Genomic DNA, 18,268 nt, shown 5'->3' with positions numbered 1-18,268 from the left:
TGACTACGGCAGACTTTGAGACGTACCAGGCGTACCATACGGTAGGAGTTCTGTCGCGATTTACACCAAGAACAGTGAAATTTTTTGTTAGGCTTACATTTCTGAGAAAATATATTGAAATAATTAAAAACACTGAATTCCATTACATTAAAGCAATATTGTTTATTCATTCGTATTCTCATTTATTCGAAATCACTTGTTTCCGCAGAATCAGAAATATGAATTATTCGTTGTTTCACGTTTGCATGTACTTTTCCTGACCTTTCTCTTATCCCAATATTTCGTTCCAGGGATATAAAAAAAATAACTGGAAAATAAATATATTTAAATAATATATGACTAACGGAATATGTAATTGTCGAATTAGCATTCATTTACATCTGGTTCAAGCGAGATTCGCTGGAATTATGGTCGATAAAATTTTCCGAGAGCCTATAGGTATTTACAGTACCATAAGATCAATTCTTTTAAGCGCCTTTAGACGCCTGCAGTATCACAAGTGCAAATCTAATAAGCGCCTTTAGGCGCCAACATTAGTCAAGGGGTTAACCGGGTTAACGACTGTTAATCAAAGTGAAAGTTTTCGCAGTAACGTAGCGCTTTCAATTTCGTGTTTACGTAGCCGTAAATGCAATTCTTTGCGACTCTTATTTCGCTGCTGGGGATAATTATTAAAATAACAACTCTGACTTTTTCGTACACTTTTTATTTTTAACATTTACGATCAACATCGCGTTCAATTTCTCAATTATACACGTATAATATGTCGTATAATACAGTATCGGTAACGCTTTCGTAATACATATACATAGATATGCTCTTACGGGGTAAGTCGGGCATTTTTCTTTGTTTTTACACATAATAATACTCTATGATAGGTAGGCGTCCCAGGCTTGCGAGATAGGACGAAAGTTACAATAACATTAGGTACGCGATTCCGTTTCAAAGCAGGTGAGTAATTGTGGAACACTGCGTTTCCGTAACGCTGCGTATTATTATAGTAACGAGTTCGCATCACTAGCTCGATTGAACCTTTCGTTTCGCGTTCGGCGTTCAGACAGCCCATTGTTCGCACATTTTTTCTTCGCTTTTTAATTCGTTCGCGATACACGCGAGCCCTCGTTTCTCTTCTGCTCCTGCCAGATCGCTGGATAGTACACCCGAAATTAAAGAGAAATTAAGGAGACACTCGTCGCTCGCAAAAAATGAAGAGGGTCTCCCTAATTCTGTGGAGTTACGAAACCATCGATCTCTTTTTGCGAGAGGATAACCACGCTATATATATATATAATTATATATATATATATATAATACGTATATATACATGTCTTATATATATTTTTTATCATGTTTTTCCCCTTCTTACGTACTTCCTTACCTTAAACGCTAGTGTACCTAATATATGTATGTATAATGTAGAGCACGCATCATGATATGTATAGATTTTCCGTTACATCGTTGATTACAATGCATGGTATTTGATATGTACGTGACAGTGGCTGTCTCATAATTAACACGTATGCCACTAGAAATACATCGGATCTTATCATATAGATTTATCTACGCAACAATATTCATTCGCATATCGCGAGATTCTCCTTCTTTCCTCTTACACGGTATGTCGTTTCGATGGAACAGGCTGAATTAACGAACCAAGATATGCTATGAATTATTACATTAACCTGTCGTCTCAAACGAGATCCTTTTTATATGGTCTATACGATCAGAAATTCAGCTTCTATCGAGAATCGAGATGATATACGGTAACTATTATAAATCATAAAAAATAACTTTGTCTATCGTATCATTAAAATACTGGCGATGAAATAATATAGGCAATTCTGAGCGTGTAATTTGTATTCTTCCTCAGTTGAAGTATCTTCGGTTTCGCGTTGCGGCGTACGTATCTCATTGACAGCGTAAAATCTTTCAACGATGAGCCAGCATAAAACCAAGCAAACTCATTGAACCCGGAATTCTTTTTTTCTTTTGTTGTTTCTTGCCTAATTGTTCCTTCAGTCTGAGCTACGTGCAATTCCGATCATCCGCAAAGGAACGTTTTACGATCGTCTAATTCTGTTTTTGGTTGTAAAAAGGAGATAGTGAAAAGAACGCGGTTACCAGATACAAAGTGGCCACATTGGCGATATAATAACGATAATTCCGCTCTCCGTTGTCTGCGAATAGCTTGACTTAACCAGCCAACTCATCGCGGACTTAATAGCCGAGTGAAAGTCTTCTGTCTGTTGACAGCAACCGAATGGAAACACATAGAAGATGCGTCTGTGTATACATCGTGATGCACAGGAAACATTCTCTTCCCTCTGTCATTTGTCTAGATGTAATTTCACCACCGTTGGTCGTGCAAAGATGCCTCGCTTAACGAGCGCTACATCTTCTACGTCAGCGTACGCTTAAAAGCTACTTCCGTACGGAACTAACGTCGTTATTTTCTTATACCGTTACCTCGTGATTAAGAAGATGCTTCCTAAGATCTGACAGGTTAAATGAATAATCCGCGTGTAACTTTTAACCCTGTGGTTGTCATGGCAAAACGACCACATTCTAATGATTGAATACCCCTAGTTAGGAAGGAGGATGGTAAACGATAACGACGGATGAGAGTTTGCTTATTTCCAACGACGATTCACGTCTACTTTAAAATAATTGCGTAAAACTGCTACGATTTCATTGTGTGCGTTATTCGCTTGAGTCGCGTAAAATGATTGCGATCGACCGTGACAACCAATGAGAAGGTTCGAGACAAGCGTCGAAAGAGCCTGGACGTTCGCGTGACAGGTAAGAAAAACTCGCATACGCTTTGTTTCGCAAAAAAAATTAATTCTCGCGCGCGTTTTTGTAGATGTAACGATCATACGTTTATCCATGAATATTCATTACCGAAAACGGTAAATGAGAAACTCGTTAAGAGGTTCCGCTTATGTTTCTCTTCAATTACGTTCACCGTTCATCGTCCAACGAAACTTTCGACCGTCAAAGAAGGATATTCAGGGACGTGGGAAAACATTGTGAAATTCGGAGACTGAGTAGGAACTACTCGCTTAACAATTATACACACACCACTTGCTCTCGATTTCTCTGTTACATTTTTTCTTTTTTCTTTTTTTTTTTTTTTTTTTCTTTTGGCGATAAAGAATGGGATGAGCAACTATAACGAGCAATAATTCTACTACATAGGCATTACTGTGTGGCCTTCGTGAACAACGTAACAGCTACGTTAAACGATAAACCTACCCGATAAATCAATCGTCAAAATTAACAGCAACTGCGATAATTCGCATCAGCGACATTAAAAACTACGACTTTAGTCTTCGTGTGTGTGTGTGTATGTGTGTGTGTGTGTGTGTGTGTGTACATATGTATACATGCGTCGAGAAATCTGATTCTTTTTCTCTTCTGTTCCATATTGCTAATTCACTCGCAATTCATTTTAATGCCGATAATGTTAATTATATTATACATTTTATATATATATATATATGTATATATACTATATAATAAACACAACGAATCTGTGCTACGACCGATTTGTATACACGATCATCCGTTCACTCACGCATCGTGTTCGATCGTTAGTTTATTCGTTTATGCCGTTTATGGACGTTTAGAAATGAGTTAGTACAAAGATGTGAGTTAATCGGTGCAATATTTATGCGAGAACTTTTAACCGGTATGATATTTATCAAATCGAATATTTTATTTTTTAAGTTCAATTGATGTCTTTTAATAATTACGATGTCGTCTTACATCGTGATCTACATTTACGATATTTACGATTTCCTAATTTTTGTATCGCGTTTATAGTTTTACGATTCATTGTGCTTATCAGACGAACGTAAGAATTTTATAAAAATCGAGAATTTATCGAGGCAAAATTTTATCGAACCTTTCGATCTAACTCCGAGGCCAGTCGTACATCGAATAAATAAAGGATAAAACTGTGGTTTCGAATATAACATCGGGCCCTGTATCGTTGATTGAGCTGAGATTTACATGCCTTCAAATCACTATCATCGATGCAAAAGAAAAATTCGAGTTGGCTGACCCCGGTAGCTTTAACGCGTGAGTCACGAAAAATCTCGAGTTCTACGAGCGGCTACGTGACATGCTAATTTATAACGCCTAACTCCGCTTCGTTTTTTTACAGTATAAACGAACGTGCATGCATCGTATGTATTGACTATGTTTCCAGTCAGATTAAGCAAGGGAAGAACGATGAGTCGCAAGTACAAAAGCCTCTTAACGTCTTTTTATTTCTTTCTTACTTTTATTTTTTTTTTTCTAACATCGAGATTCTAAGATGGACTCTAACCGATGACCGTATATTATTAAATACTAATATCATGGCAATGAATAAGACGAAGAAAGTGGAACGATGCACGTGGAAGAGGACTAAACGATAACGTGATCCGTCTAATTTAACTCGTTCTAAAAACTTTGCATGTAACGTTCATCTATAGATTCTATCCTATCCGACGATAGCCGCTCGTCCAAAGTCAGTGTCTGATGAACTGTTTCAGCCGACATTGAAGCTCTCGATGATCTCGTTGCTTTCCCCTCGCGTTCTCACGATTTCTGAAATACGCTTGATGGTAACGAGGACGAATCGGTCGTGCATCAAGACGCTGGTTTTCCCAAGCAGTTTAATAAACTCTAAATTTCTGATATGTCTATACACAATTACATACGTACGCGCACATATATAATTGTATATAAATGTAATTTATATACGTATAAGTGTAAGTGTGTGTGTGTGTATGTTTGTGTGTATATTTCTCAAAAAGGAAACAGATTACTAGGCCTAATTGGCGGTACAGGCTGAAATTACCTCGCCCAACTATCCAAGAAGCTCCGATATTTAAGAGTATTGCACTTTCCTTCCAGTTCCATTTTCGCGCTCATTCGACCACTTTTATACATTTCCTTTCTTCTATTGCTTTCACTATTAAAGAGAACGCATGAGCATTCTTAAACAGGTACACATCACTATATAACTGTAGCTACGTATAAACACAACCATGAAACAAGATTCGTGAAGAACTTGGAGCAGATTGGCATGTTTCGGAGCTTCCTAGATGTGAGGAGAGGAGGAAGGGTGAAGAAACGTGAAAGCAAATTGGGAAACCGAAGTAACAGAATCAAGATTTCTATCCTTCGACAAAGTTCTCTTCAACGAGGAGAATAATCGCGCGAAATAATACTTAACGATCATACGTTTGATCCCGTACAAAATTAATCTTAGCAACAAACTCGATCGATAAAAACTGTTCGCTGTATATTCATTTACATTATAAAAAATCTAAATTGACGTTTCAGGCAATTTCACAACGAATGCTCTGACACGCATTTGTGCCCTCTCTTTATCTGCTCATGCAAAACACCGTTCCCAGATATAGAAACTCTCGAAAGGAGTTGGAAATGAGGTATAGAAGGAAGAAACGAAAAGAACTAAAAGACTGAAGGAAAAGAAGAAGAACAGAAGACGGACCTGCACCGCCGCACTTATTGTTGGTCACAGCATCCGATCACGGAACCAGGAATTAGAACGCGGTGCTGGATTGCGGCTGTCGTGGCACGTTCGGTCCATGAGGCACTAGGTGCGCTCTACCTCCACCTCCACCGCTTCCGGCCACGACGCCATCCGATTCCCCGGCTATCTTACATCCCGGCTCCATGTCGTAGTCCGGCTCGAGCGCAGGATTAACTCGGCCGTTCGATTCGTCTTTGCTACCGTAAAGTCTGCCAATACCGGCAGCTAGGACAGCCATTTGTTCGCCTTCCGCTGGATCTGGTCCGACTCTTTCGACGTCTTCCGGTATGTTGACCACGCATCTGAAGAAGTCGTATCCAGGCGCCAGTCTGCCCGTCAGGAAGGCTACTTGCGTGCCGTACGACACGCTTATCAACGTCACCAACGACATCAGCATCGCCATTGTCCTGAAGGGGAACCCTTGAGTGTTCGTCTCTTCGTCGTACCCCGGATAGTGAATGAGCGCGGGCAAACCCATTAACGGCTCGCCACCGCTAATCCTCACAACGAAGGCTATTATGTAAGCAGCTAGACTGCCGTAAGTGTTGCAGTATTCTTTGAAGTGGACCACCATCAACAGCTGAGGGAAGAGGATCACGTAGACCAAGTCCGAGCACATCGACCAGAGGCCGTAGATCGAGGGTATCGTCAATGCCATCACTGTGCTCAATATGCCGACCACGCCTATTCCCACTCTCATCACCCAGATGATCTCCATTTCCGACGCCTGTTTAACGGGGAAATGGCTAGTAGAGAGGGCGGACGTCGATTCGATTCTACGATCGGCTGCATCGTTCGAGGAAGTGGATTGGCGGGTGAGCGAGATAGAAAGGAGATTTGAGGCAAATACGAAAATATGGAATGATGAGAGCGCGATGCTGGTGAAACATCGTTACGCAAATACGAACCAATGAAGACGTTTTCTATGGTCGGGCAAGATGTTCTATGAAACGTGGAAGTTTTTGACACGGTTACTTTTACTCGTGAATGCACAACTAAAAATTATGATCCTGAAGGAAATCGATAACACGTGATCCATATTCATGCGTACGTGAAATACTACGGTTCGAAGAATCTGCATCTCGCGTCGAACACTAGAATACAATATCGAAACTGCATGATCGTTGCGTTACTCCGACGGAGCCGTCCGATACCTAAAGCATCGTTGTGGTACTGATTTTGCTGACTTATTTGTCAAGCGACGAATAACTAATGCAGATTCCAATTTTGTTACTTTCATCCCCGTTTCAAGAAGTAACGATATATCGTTCCTCGAACAATTACTCGAACGTGAAACACGTTCGAATTTTGTAACCACTTTCCTATGAATAATCAGAACCGAAGATGGAGAACGCATGATGGTAGTGATGACGATGGCCATGATGAAAATAATACTGATGATGATTCGTGCGACACATGATGTCAAATAAAATTTAAAAGCGATGACAGGCGAGATTGCCGAACGATTAAATGCATGACACAACACGAAATTAAAAACAGAAAGTCGACCATCTACGTAAGAACGAAGAACTTACCCTCTGACGGAAGATTAATTTATAAACGTTTCTGGCGAACATGGAACTAGCCGAAAGGATGCTACTATCCGCTGAAGACATCACTGCTGCTGATACTGCGCCTAACCCAAAAAAGGAAACGAAATCTGGCGTCAAATACTGCAAAACCATCGGTAGAATCATGCTTGTTTCTGCCTCGGTGAAAGGATATGGACCGGTGTATCCTGTCTCGTTCCAAGCTACAACAGATTTCGAAATATTTTTCGTTGTTATATAAACGAATTGATAGAAAATTATATGCCATGTAAATATTATATAAAAGGGCGATACCCCAAACAGTGAACAAATCAATCTAATTTAATACGAAACTCAATTTATTTGAAATGTCTAATAGAGGGAAATTTAATAATTGAATTATTGGCTTTATATTTCTATATCGATCTATTAGCAATTAAACCATCTAATGGTACAAATGTTTCAGAACAAATAAAATTTCCTACAGGTACTGTATTATTTCCCAGTTTATAAAATATCTTGTTTTTTCCTAACAGCTTATCTACCCTAATATATTTCCCTTGTCATATTAAATGGAAGATGTTAACGAATACAATGTCCATTATATAGCAAAAGTACGAAACAAATACGCTATTTAACTAGCAGAGAATTTTGATGGTAAAATATGATAAATTAGATAAGAAAAATATTGTACAATATTTGAACGATATTTTACGTTCGAAGATTCTCACTTATATTATTTCTTCGCTCATTTTCTCAAATTCGTCTCCAAATTTAATCTTACATATATACGTAACACCTATGATATATTATTACTATATATGTGCGTACACGATATGACATCGTGTCTGTGCTTTTTGTACCGACGTACACCTCAACCTGTAGACACGTGTAGATAAGAAATTATTTGCTTTCATGCCTCGGAATAAAAATACACAAGATACCGATACAGTGTATCGCATTAGTTCCAGCGGTTCTATTGTGCTCTGCGTTAGTGTACGAGTCGCATTATCACCCTCACCCTCGTGCCGAGAACACCATATGACAAAATCCCACGCTATTGTACACGCTGTGGGATATCAAGGCACCCTTCGCCCACACACCCTTCCGTTACAACACCGACCTGCTTAGCTCTGGAACCTTGTAAATACCAGTAGTCCTCTCTCTGCAGTACTACCAAATGTCAAGTAGCCTAGGAACGCGAATGGGGAGGATGACGAGCAAACCGGGTCTAATTCAATCCCCTTTAGATTCGGGGACCCACGAAACATGTTTCTCTCCCCTCGAACGAAAGCAGAAGAGGTTGCTCATAGGAAGACGCCCGAACCATTCGTACAACGTCTCGTTTACTATTAATACGATGAGATTGGAATTTTCTTTATTCTAGCAAACCATAGAAAATGTACAGCTGGGTCGTGTTTGCGAATGACGAAACGAGTTTGCAAAACTAATGCACTTTCTATGTGAGAAATATTCTACGATAGAATTTAGATTTATAGAGTATCTGGTGGTATAAATAATTCTGAAAATTATAATTCACTGTTATAAAGTACGACGTCGCACAGGAGATACAAGAATGGTGCAGTAGCGCCTGTAATAGTACGAGCACCTTCGACTCGAAAGAGAATTCTATACATAAATACGTATATGAACAGATAGTGCAAGGACAAAGTATAAATAAGGATTATAGAGTTAACTATTATAATATACGTGCATCACTTTATAAATATACTAGCGAAAATTTTCCGCATGATTTATCACGATGTTTTAAATACTTCAATTTCTTTAAATTTCACAAAATTGCGGAATTTAGTTGAGAAAAACGGTAACGAATCTTTTAAATGTTCTTTCTTAGCCGTAATGTTAAAGAAAAGGAATTTGATAATGTAATCAAATAGATTCAGATCGATAACATAGATTTGAAAAAAAAAGGTGCAAACAAAATGTTGTCTGGTCACAACAGTGTCCTTAATGGGTTCGTGCATATTTAAGATAAAAGTATCCTAGATGCGTATCATTAGATTAATATAATTTTACTCACGCGTTGCTTTGGCGATTGCACCAATTAGAACAGGTGGGATTGCCATGAGAATACAGCCTACCGCAGCTACGTAACTCAACATTTGCGCTCTTCCAGCCGTTTTCGAAGATAAGACCCGTTGAAAGTACACTTGCCAAGGGATGCCACCAAATATCAACAAAAGCCCATAGTCTACGTAGGACCAATATTCTCCTGGTTTCACTTCGCCAATCCAATCCACGTCCATGGATTTAAGGGATTGTACCTTTGGATTGGTCCAAGCGAAAGGAATGCACATCCACTGCAATCAAAATTATAATACTCTCTTCAAAAACTGGATACCACATGGCACAGCATATTACTTTTTGTTAAATTTAAATGAAAAAGTAAGAAGATACGTTCTTAACGTGAGAGCTTCTTCTAATGGTTGATTGTTAATCAGCTAACTAACATAAAATGTAAGATGTAAATTAATATTTGCATTTAATGCAATATGTTTTCTGAATGAAATATGAATTCCACTATTTTTTAATGTGAAATGTGGTTAATTAAATAACTAACATAAAATGTAAGATGTAAATTAACATTTGTATTCAATGCAACATGTTCTTTGTATAAAATCTAAATTCTACTATTTTTTAATTTGAAATGTCGCTAATTAAATAACGAACATAAAATGTAAGATGTAAATTAATATTTATATTTAATGTAATATATTTTCTATATGAAATATAAATTCCACTGTTTTGCTAATTTGAAATATTTCCTTCTTTGGAAGCAGAGAAAGAAGTAGATACCATTACTTTGCTATTAAAATTAATTGGATGCAAATTAAATGGGAGAAAGACAGAAAATCTTGCGATAAACTACAAAGGTGGCTTTAGAACGATTCTTATCATTGAGTAAAGTAATTACAAATGAATGAATACAGATTACGTTATCCTCATCTTGTGATAGATATTACAATCCATTGACTTGTAGAAATGTTAAAGACAATTATTTCCAGAAAATCTGGTACTATCGTGATTAATTATACTTAATGGACGGGTACGAAAGAAGACTATACAAAAGAAAGTAAAAAAAAAGTTAAAATATCTGGAAATTATAGATTTCAATAGCAGATTTGACAAATCTAGTGAATGTACTCATTAAAATTTTTAGTAGGTGAAACGAGTCTTTATTTAGTTTTTATCTTTTTAATCGTGTTTATAAAGATATGAATTTTCTTAAATATCGAATGAAAAAGAGATATTTAGGAAACCATTTAAAATATCAAAATATAAGGAAGCATATCTTTGAAGGACGATAAAAATAAATTGCGACTCTAAGACAAAAAGTTCTAGGTTACTTGCAAATTCTTTAATCTGATAAAACTTATAATAAATGATAGTTTGATAATATTCTTGCGAGAAGAAGTAGGTCACTACCTACGTAACATTGAATGAATTTGGTAATATAAATACTTGCGGTACTTGAGCCCTCGTATCGATCAGTAAAGCCAACTTTACCACAGGACTCGGATAATCGAGCGACTCGATAACGTAGAACTTTCTGATCTAATAACGCATTGCCTTAAATAGAAGTAATTTATCAATGATACTTTGCAAGTGCGATACAACGCTATATTTGTCTTACGGCTAATTTTATTTCGCAGAGTCAAAAATAATACGGCAATGTAATGATATATTTAGAAAATTGTGTTTAAGGAATGAACGAACACGTTTGCTTCTAAGACACGAATATGTAATTATTACAACGTACTATAAGCGATTACAAAATACCGAACACATTTGCAAAAGCAGAGAATAAAATCGATGATAACCTTCACGTTGTAACCCTGCATGATAAATTTCCCCTAAGGGCTTTATGAAACAAAAGTTGCTGTAAATAAATATAACAACCTATAGAAAGAATGATTTCATTCCCTGCTGAGCAAGGTAGAAAGATATCGCAATAAATTCAAATCTAAATGTACCTAAAGAATATAATAAATATTCTTATCGAAGGATATGTTATATATCAAATTTCATGCAAAAAACTTAGCATATGTTGTTATGAAACGAAATCGAAAAGGAAAGGAAATAATGGTAAATTAAAAGGGAAGAAAACTAAAAATTATTATTAGAAGATGACATTATAAAAATTGACGTTATAGAATTCACTGTGTCTCTTGCAATAAGAATATTAATAATATATTATATTTATATTAATAGAAATATTATTCGCTATTTTATTAGCTACAAAGAAGATTGTTTTCTTAATATATAAATACTATTGAAAAACGCGTATTATAGTTTTATGAAAGAAAGAGAAGTGTGTACATGTTTCATGGTATACGTAAAAACATTCGCAACTCACCAAGCCTATGAAGATGCAAAAAAGTTGAATAACATCGGTATAAGCAACAGAGTAAAGACCACCAAAGAGTGTGTAGAAAACTGCGATACAGGCACTCAAAATGACCGAGGTTCCCTGATCCATGTCGATGATGACCGCTAACGTCGCACCCAAAGCTGCCAGAATACCTGCGGCCCAGAAGACCTCGCCACAGAGGGCAGGAAGAAACAGAAGACCTCCCATACGTTCGCCAAACGCATCTTGAAGAGGATCTAACATCGTGACGTACCCCTGTTCTCGCATTTTGTTCGCGAAGAATATACCACCTGTAACATCAATCAACGTGGTACCAATTAGTACCGATAACGTGTAGCAAATTATAAGAGTATGAAAAATAATTATAAAATATATATATATATTTATTAAATAAAATAATTATGCACACTACCATTCGTAAGTCACAGGATAATTAATATATTCTAAAAAGTGTTCAATCATAATATAATATAAGCCCATTTTATTAAAATATTTGAAGTATTTGAAATTAGACTGTGTCCCATGATTTATGCGTGAAGGTGTATATAAGTTCCAAAATATACAGAATATCCAAAATGTAGGATTGATTTTGCAATTTAAGGGCTGACACAAATGTTCATTTCTTCGACTCTTTTACTGTCAAATATTTCTTTCGTATTATCGATGAAAATTCTTTTTCGTCAGTTATTAGCAATCTAAACACGGATTTCGGATTTTCTTGTGAGGAAAATACATATAATACTCCGGTATTAGGACCCATGTTAGTGAAAATATATACATTTACATACATTGTTTAATTAATCAATAATATTTGAAAGTACACAATGTTGCTTATAGGCAACGTCGACTGTGAAAGGAAAGATCGTATTCATAAAAATATAAATTTGCACAGAGAGACTATAGTCTACATTCTACATTATAAGTCGGCATCATGTACATATAACGATACATTTTTTATACAATCATTCAGTGAATAGACGCCTATAGTTTCAATGGATGGTTATACACATGTTTATTCTTTCTCGAGGCCATTCGACTACGTTAAAAACTTATTACGCGTAGGAGTCTTGATTACGATCTATTACCTTGCTATACTACGCCGTAAGAACTAGCAAGTTTCCAAACGACCATAAGCTTTCTTCAACTTTAAAAAAAGTAGCCGCCGAGAAATATCTTCAATCGAATCAAGCGGTATATATATACTATATATTGCATATTGTGTATTATTTGTAGTTGAGTCCTTATATGTACATATATAAACAGATACATCGGAGTCTACTTTTATTATAAGTTCAATTATCCATCAATTTCTGAATAATTACAACTCGAAATGGCTAAACTTTTGAGAACTGGTACGTATACCTTGTAATATATACTAATAATTAATAACAAAAATTTGATATATACTTCGTATTATATATACATATTTTTAGAGTAGAGTATCTCGTGGTTGGAAATCAGAATACTTCGACTCTACAAATCCCCCTAGTTTCATAATTGAAGAATATTTATACCATAGAAAATATTGTGAGTACCAAACTTGAAAAATTTTGATTTCCTGTTGAAAAATGTTCTACATAACAATGAGATTACTGTAGTATATATAAATTATTTCTTAGGCTTTGTTTATGCCATCTATCTAAATGAATGGATCATTGATTTCTTTTTAAAACTAAGAGATACCACATACAGACTTTTCTACAGATGCATTTCCCTTTTTCATGAATTTGGACCACATAAACGCATAAGATTTCTTTTTCTCCTGGAAGACTTGTTCCTCGACACTTACATGCCTTTTACGAGCACTCTTCGATTGATTGAATTATAACTTTATTCTCTACCGTGATACATTTTCGTAACTTTGACAAAACGCAATGAGTTTTCTACAGCAATAAACAGAGTGCACTATCTTAGAAAAAGTGGCAGTAAACCATTATGATTCACAGACATTGAGACCAAGATGGACGTGTTAAGAAATCAAAGGAAACGAAGAGAAGTGAAATTTTGACGAAAATTGTACGTCGTAAAACTTACCAAAAACGAGGCTAAGGGCGTATCCGAACGGAGCCTGACACCAAACCAGACCTCTTGTGTAAATAGCTTCGGCGGTGCCGTTGATGTATCCACCACCGACCCAGGTCGCTGTCATCGTGAATATTCCGACGAACAGACCGATGGAACGACCTGCCAGCATCACTTCCTCCTCGGAGTCGTTGCCAGCTTCCTTTTTCCTGGCCGCCCATATTCCTACGGCTAGGATAAGCGCGTAGAACAGGATGATTGAAACGAGACCCGCTATGTTGATCATCTTCGGAGAGTACGGGTCCACTTGCGTGAACTCGAACTGACGGAGACGCAAGTCCGAGAGGTATGGCGGTCGATCTGATTTTGGGAGATTCGGATACCTGTTTACAAATGGGAAATAGATTCCATTCGTAAAATAATTCCAGGAATTGTCGATATTGATATTACAATACTAACGAACCTTAGGCAAACTGGCTTGCTTACGAACGAACTAAATCTTTTTGCTGTTGCGTATTTTCAAAGAATTTGAAGAAATTCTGCGATACTTGTTAGTAAGCTGCTGATACTTGTTCGTGGAAAGTTATATTCCTATGCACGCGGCTCATAAAATTGGAACTGAATGGAAATTTCTTTCGCCGGCTAATCCTTCCGAGATGAATTTTTTTTTAACGATGAACGCAATGTTATATAGTAGTATAAGATTATAATACGCTCAAATTCGGAAAAATATGGGTTAATCCTGCTTGTTTAAATGGGATGTGTAGTTTCATTCATAATAGGATTTTATGTCCAATGAACTTCACAATGGTATCAGGACAATTATAACAATCCTCTTAAAAGTTGCATTGTAACATATCACGACATTAATCTCATAACGGTTAGATATTACGTGAATACTGTATTTTGAATATTTCACGTATCTTTCCACGATGTATACATATACTCTGCAGTTTCTCGCCTTTGAACTCGGAAATGCATAAAATTCCACGGTCTACTTATCAACTTCTTTAAATGCAAATGTTCAAAACACTTTCAATACAGATGAAAAGTTGAAAAAAATTTAAGAAGGAAATTTCCCTTGTGTCGACAACCATCTAGTTCGTCACGAATTGATCACGAATTAAAATTAAAATCGAAAAAAGTAAGAGAGAAAATGAAAAGCGATATATTATGAGAAAGTAACAATTATTGAAAATAACTGATATGAGAATTAGTATAGAGGTTCTTAGGTTGCTATCAAAATTACATTAACTGCGCGGTAAATGACTCGATTAAATTAATAAACATTAAATATAATATTAAAAGATTAAATATATTAAATACTAAAGACGATAAATGAAGGATACCTCTACCATTTTCCAGTCTCAACTGAATAAATGTAAAGTAAAAAAGTTGCATAATTTGTACAATAAAACAATGCCATATTTCGAACTTATTGCAGAAAGCTATTTTTTATACAACTGAACTCATTTATCCACTCATGAGCTTAGTTATAATTAGATCGTCAGATTAGTCTCAATTTAAACAATTTTTGGAAAAATCCCTGAATCTCGTTAACTTAAATTAATTAAAATTAATCAAATCCAAAATTACTTTAAAGCATGAGTTAAAATCGTTTTAATAGGGAACACTACTGATTAATTAGGTATGTAATAATTAATATCATAACATTCTCAAATGTTACGCGTCATTGGGTACTCCAGGGAATCTATATTTCGCTTTGAATTCAATCATCTTGGTGAAATTGCACTTTGCTTTTCTAGTCAATTAATGCGGCGGTCGATCCGCTCGCACCTAATGCGTGCAGTTAAGTGTAAATTCCATGTTCCTACCCAGAAGGCATTTAAATCGCCCGGTTGAGTTCACCCTCTAATCCCATTAGTCTTGCTTCACACTATATAGGGCTAACTCTTCTATTAAAAAAGAAAAAAAAACGCATAGCTTTACTAACGTAAAAAAGCAAGAAGACGTAAATAAAACACAAAGGTTCAAGGCCTTGTCAATAAATACAGCGGAATTAATAGACAAAGCTGGATTATTTGCATCACTCTCTTAACACGAGGTGTAATATCTTCGTTCGAAATATTGATACTACCTGCATATTACATTGGTACCGATTATTAGTTTGCACGGTAGCAAATTGAAATTGAAAGAATGAAACGTCGTATTATATCTGCTATCTGTTGCATTTCTCGTCAGTACGAAGACAAAGTTCGGGTCGATGTTACCACGAATAATTTTTTAAATTTACATCGTAACACAAAATTGCTATAAATTTACCGTGTATCGTGAACACGATTTAACACCACATAGCAATAATCAGATAAATTATAGTAACTTCATAAAATGTAAATTATTGAAATGTAAATTATTTGGAAGTGAAATATTCGTAGGAAAATCACAGACTTTGACAGGAGAAATGCAAAACTGATATCGTGTTTGCATTTATTCAAAGAAGAAAATTCCGAGGATTAAACAACAACAAGATTTCCAATTGCGATGGTTAGCCGACGTTTGATATCTCTGATTTACGAGAAAATTTCATAACGAAGTTCCAACACATCTGATCGATATTCAATTTATACTTTGTATATTCTCCACTTATACGAACGTTATGCATTCATAATTTCGACAAGTTCATTTTTCACAAAATCATATTTCCCAATTATCCACAAATACAGCGTTAAGGTATATCTTCTTTCAAATTCAAATCTCCGATAAGTTCCTTTTTATATATACACGAAGAAGAGATGAAAGCATGGGGAATCAGAAGAAAATAAAGGAAGCTTATGCAGCGAGACATGCATGTCGAGGAATTTTCGTGCGTGGATCGATAAGAATAAACTACTGGTACCTCTGAAGACCCCGCGGGGTACAATCACGAAGTAGTGGGGGACAGCCTCACACGGGTACCGGCGGCATGTCCTGATGACGGTCCTTCCAGACGGCCGACGACGACGGAGGGTTGGGATTTGGGGGGCAGCAGTCGCCCCACCGGAGCGAGGTCTTCTGGGAGGGGCTATTCCTTGTTCTAAACGCGAGGCCGCCCATGGGCACTGATGGCCATCGATTTTCACCCAACTCACCAAGCGTGCTGCTACTCTGCTGCTGCTTTTCCTTCCTTCTCGAAATTTTGCTTCGCCTATGGCACTGATACCGATCGTGTCGATCAGTACAGTTCTTCACCTGAAATACATCGAGCTGGATCCTCCTAGGTACGTATACGCGTTTTTTCCAAAATGAAAAAAAAAACGAGACAAATGTGACAGTGGAGAACGAACTTCTTCTTTTGTCCAATCTGATCTGCTCGAAGAGCTACCGAATAATCGCATTACTTTTACCTGAGAATATTCTTACACGATATTGCTTTCGCACGAGACACCAAGATATTTTATAATTTCAATGTTTCAATAATATTTGTAATAATTTGAATAGCGAGTATCAATTTTTCGTATCGACTTATTATTAACTTATTTCGATTTATTTTACTGTTAAACGGCACCACGATAATAAATGTTATACTTGTACGAACGTAACCAGGAAATACCATAACCGCGTGTATATGTAGAGAGTACACCTCATGTAACACAGATAAAAACAGGCACTAGTCGGTAATTCTTTTTTCCTTCTGGAGAAGCCGGATAGACGAACGTTTCTTCCTTTTGCGTTTCATAAATACCTACAAGGTACGGAATCGATAGATCGTACTACCTTGGCCGGTAGGTAACGGTATCACGCATTTATGTCACCAACTGAACAACAACAGCAGACAACGCGGAAATGAAATTGGTCGCGTATACACAAAACAACTCTACCTCGGTTCAAAGCCATCAGCGGGGGTCTATGAAAACCTCATTCTTCAAACAAGCTATCGAACTGCAGACTTGAGAAAAACGTACTTACAGGTGCACCAAACGATGTTTGTGATCTTCGAACGTCTTTCTACCACTCGCGCACGTTCCAAGCGTCGCAGGTGAAAAACGGTCCGTGAACAATTCGACGGCTTCTTGTCGATCACTGTCGCGCGTCGACCATTCACAGTTACGTGAAACTTGTTCGAAAACGATGAAACAACCATGAAAAAGCAAGGAATCGCGCGAAGGAAGATGATAAGATGGATACGAGAACCTAACGAAGAAACGTGACGGAAGTAGCAGAGGATGACGAGCAACGAGTGCAATGCCCGTGACAGTTGTCCTCGTCCTCGTCTTCCTCTTTGTCGTCGTCGCCGTCGTTGCCGTCGTCGTTCTCGTCAGAACGACGCGCTCTCGGTGTCCTTAACGGTCGTGGAAGCCACCTCGTACTGAACAGTCGGTATCTTTCTCGTAGTCAAGGACCGACAGCGGAGGAATGGTTCCGTGATATTGATTCGACCCTCGTGACGTCATACAGACTCACGGGGGTGCGTCCTACCCTCTCGCCTTGCCTCCATCTCGCTCCCTCTCGGCCTTTTAATTCGCACCCCTCTCTCGTTCGTCCACCTCCACTTCCCTCTCCGTGTCCTCACTCCTCTCTCGAACCCCTGACGGGATCGAAGCCGGGGGCGTGGACTCGGTGAAGAACCGCGAGTCTGCGCCTAAAATACCGCGACAGACATATCAGCTCCCCATGGCTCAGCCGTATCAACGGAAATCTCGCTGAACGGGCCTCTCTCTCTCTCTCTCTCTCTCTCTCTCTCTGCCGCTCTTTCTCTCTTTCTCTCTTTCTCTCTTTCTCTACAGTGTATAAGTATCTCGACATATGATTACGGGCAAGGTAGGCTAGTTCGAC

At 37.4% G+C, this 18,268-nt stretch overlaps 1 protein-coding gene across 2 annotated transcripts; it reads right to left on the bottom strand.

The window, feature by feature from the left end:
* Positions 1-686: 686 nt before the first annotated feature.
* Positions 687-17,838, bottom strand: LOC100650549 (high-affinity choline transporter 1). 2 transcript variants are annotated; one of them, XM_003403206.4, is made up of 7 exons: positions 17,402-17,838; positions 16,353-16,684; positions 13,508-13,878; positions 11,459-11,763; positions 9,122-9,401; positions 7,087-7,304; positions 687-6,278 (listed from the first exon to the last, which is right to left on the bottom strand). In XM_003403206.4, exons 3-7 carry the CDS (start codon positions 13,779-13,781, stop codon positions 5,562-5,564), a joined length of 1,794 nt encoding a protein of 597 aa, XP_003403254.1. In that variant the 5' UTR covers positions 13,782-13,878; positions 16,353-16,684; positions 17,402-17,838; the 3' UTR covers positions 687-5,561. The 2 variants fall into 2 exon arrangements, with proteins under 2 accessions (XP_003403254.1, XP_048265737.1); XM_048409780.1 differs by lacking the exon at positions 16,353-16,684.
* Positions 17,839-18,268: the final 430 nt, after the last annotated feature.

Source organism: Bombus terrestris, chromosome 10 (assembly GCF_910591885.1).
Source record: "Bombus terrestris chromosome 10, iyBomTerr1.2, whole genome shotgun sequence".
Taxonomy (NCBI): Eukaryota; Metazoa; Arthropoda; class Insecta; order Hymenoptera; family Apidae; genus Bombus; species Bombus terrestris.
Note: the sequence above shows the minus strand (reverse complement) of the source record. Positions and strands in the feature narration are given on the sequence as shown.

Excerpts from the sequence above, each read along its gene's own strand:
- LOC100650549 (XM_003403206.4), bottom strand. The coding sequence starts at position 13,781 with ATGATCAACATAGCGGGTCTCGTTTCAATCATCCTGTTCTACGCGCTT. Across the intron at positions 9,402-11,458 it reads TTTGCATCTTCATAGGCTTG|TGGATGTGCATTCCTTTCGC; the intron begins GTGAGTTGCGAA and ends TTTTGATTGCAG. Across the intron at positions 6,279-7,086 it reads AATTAATCTTCCGTCAGAGG|GCGTCGGAAATGGAGATCAT; the intron begins GTAAGTTCTTCG and ends CCCGTTAAACAG.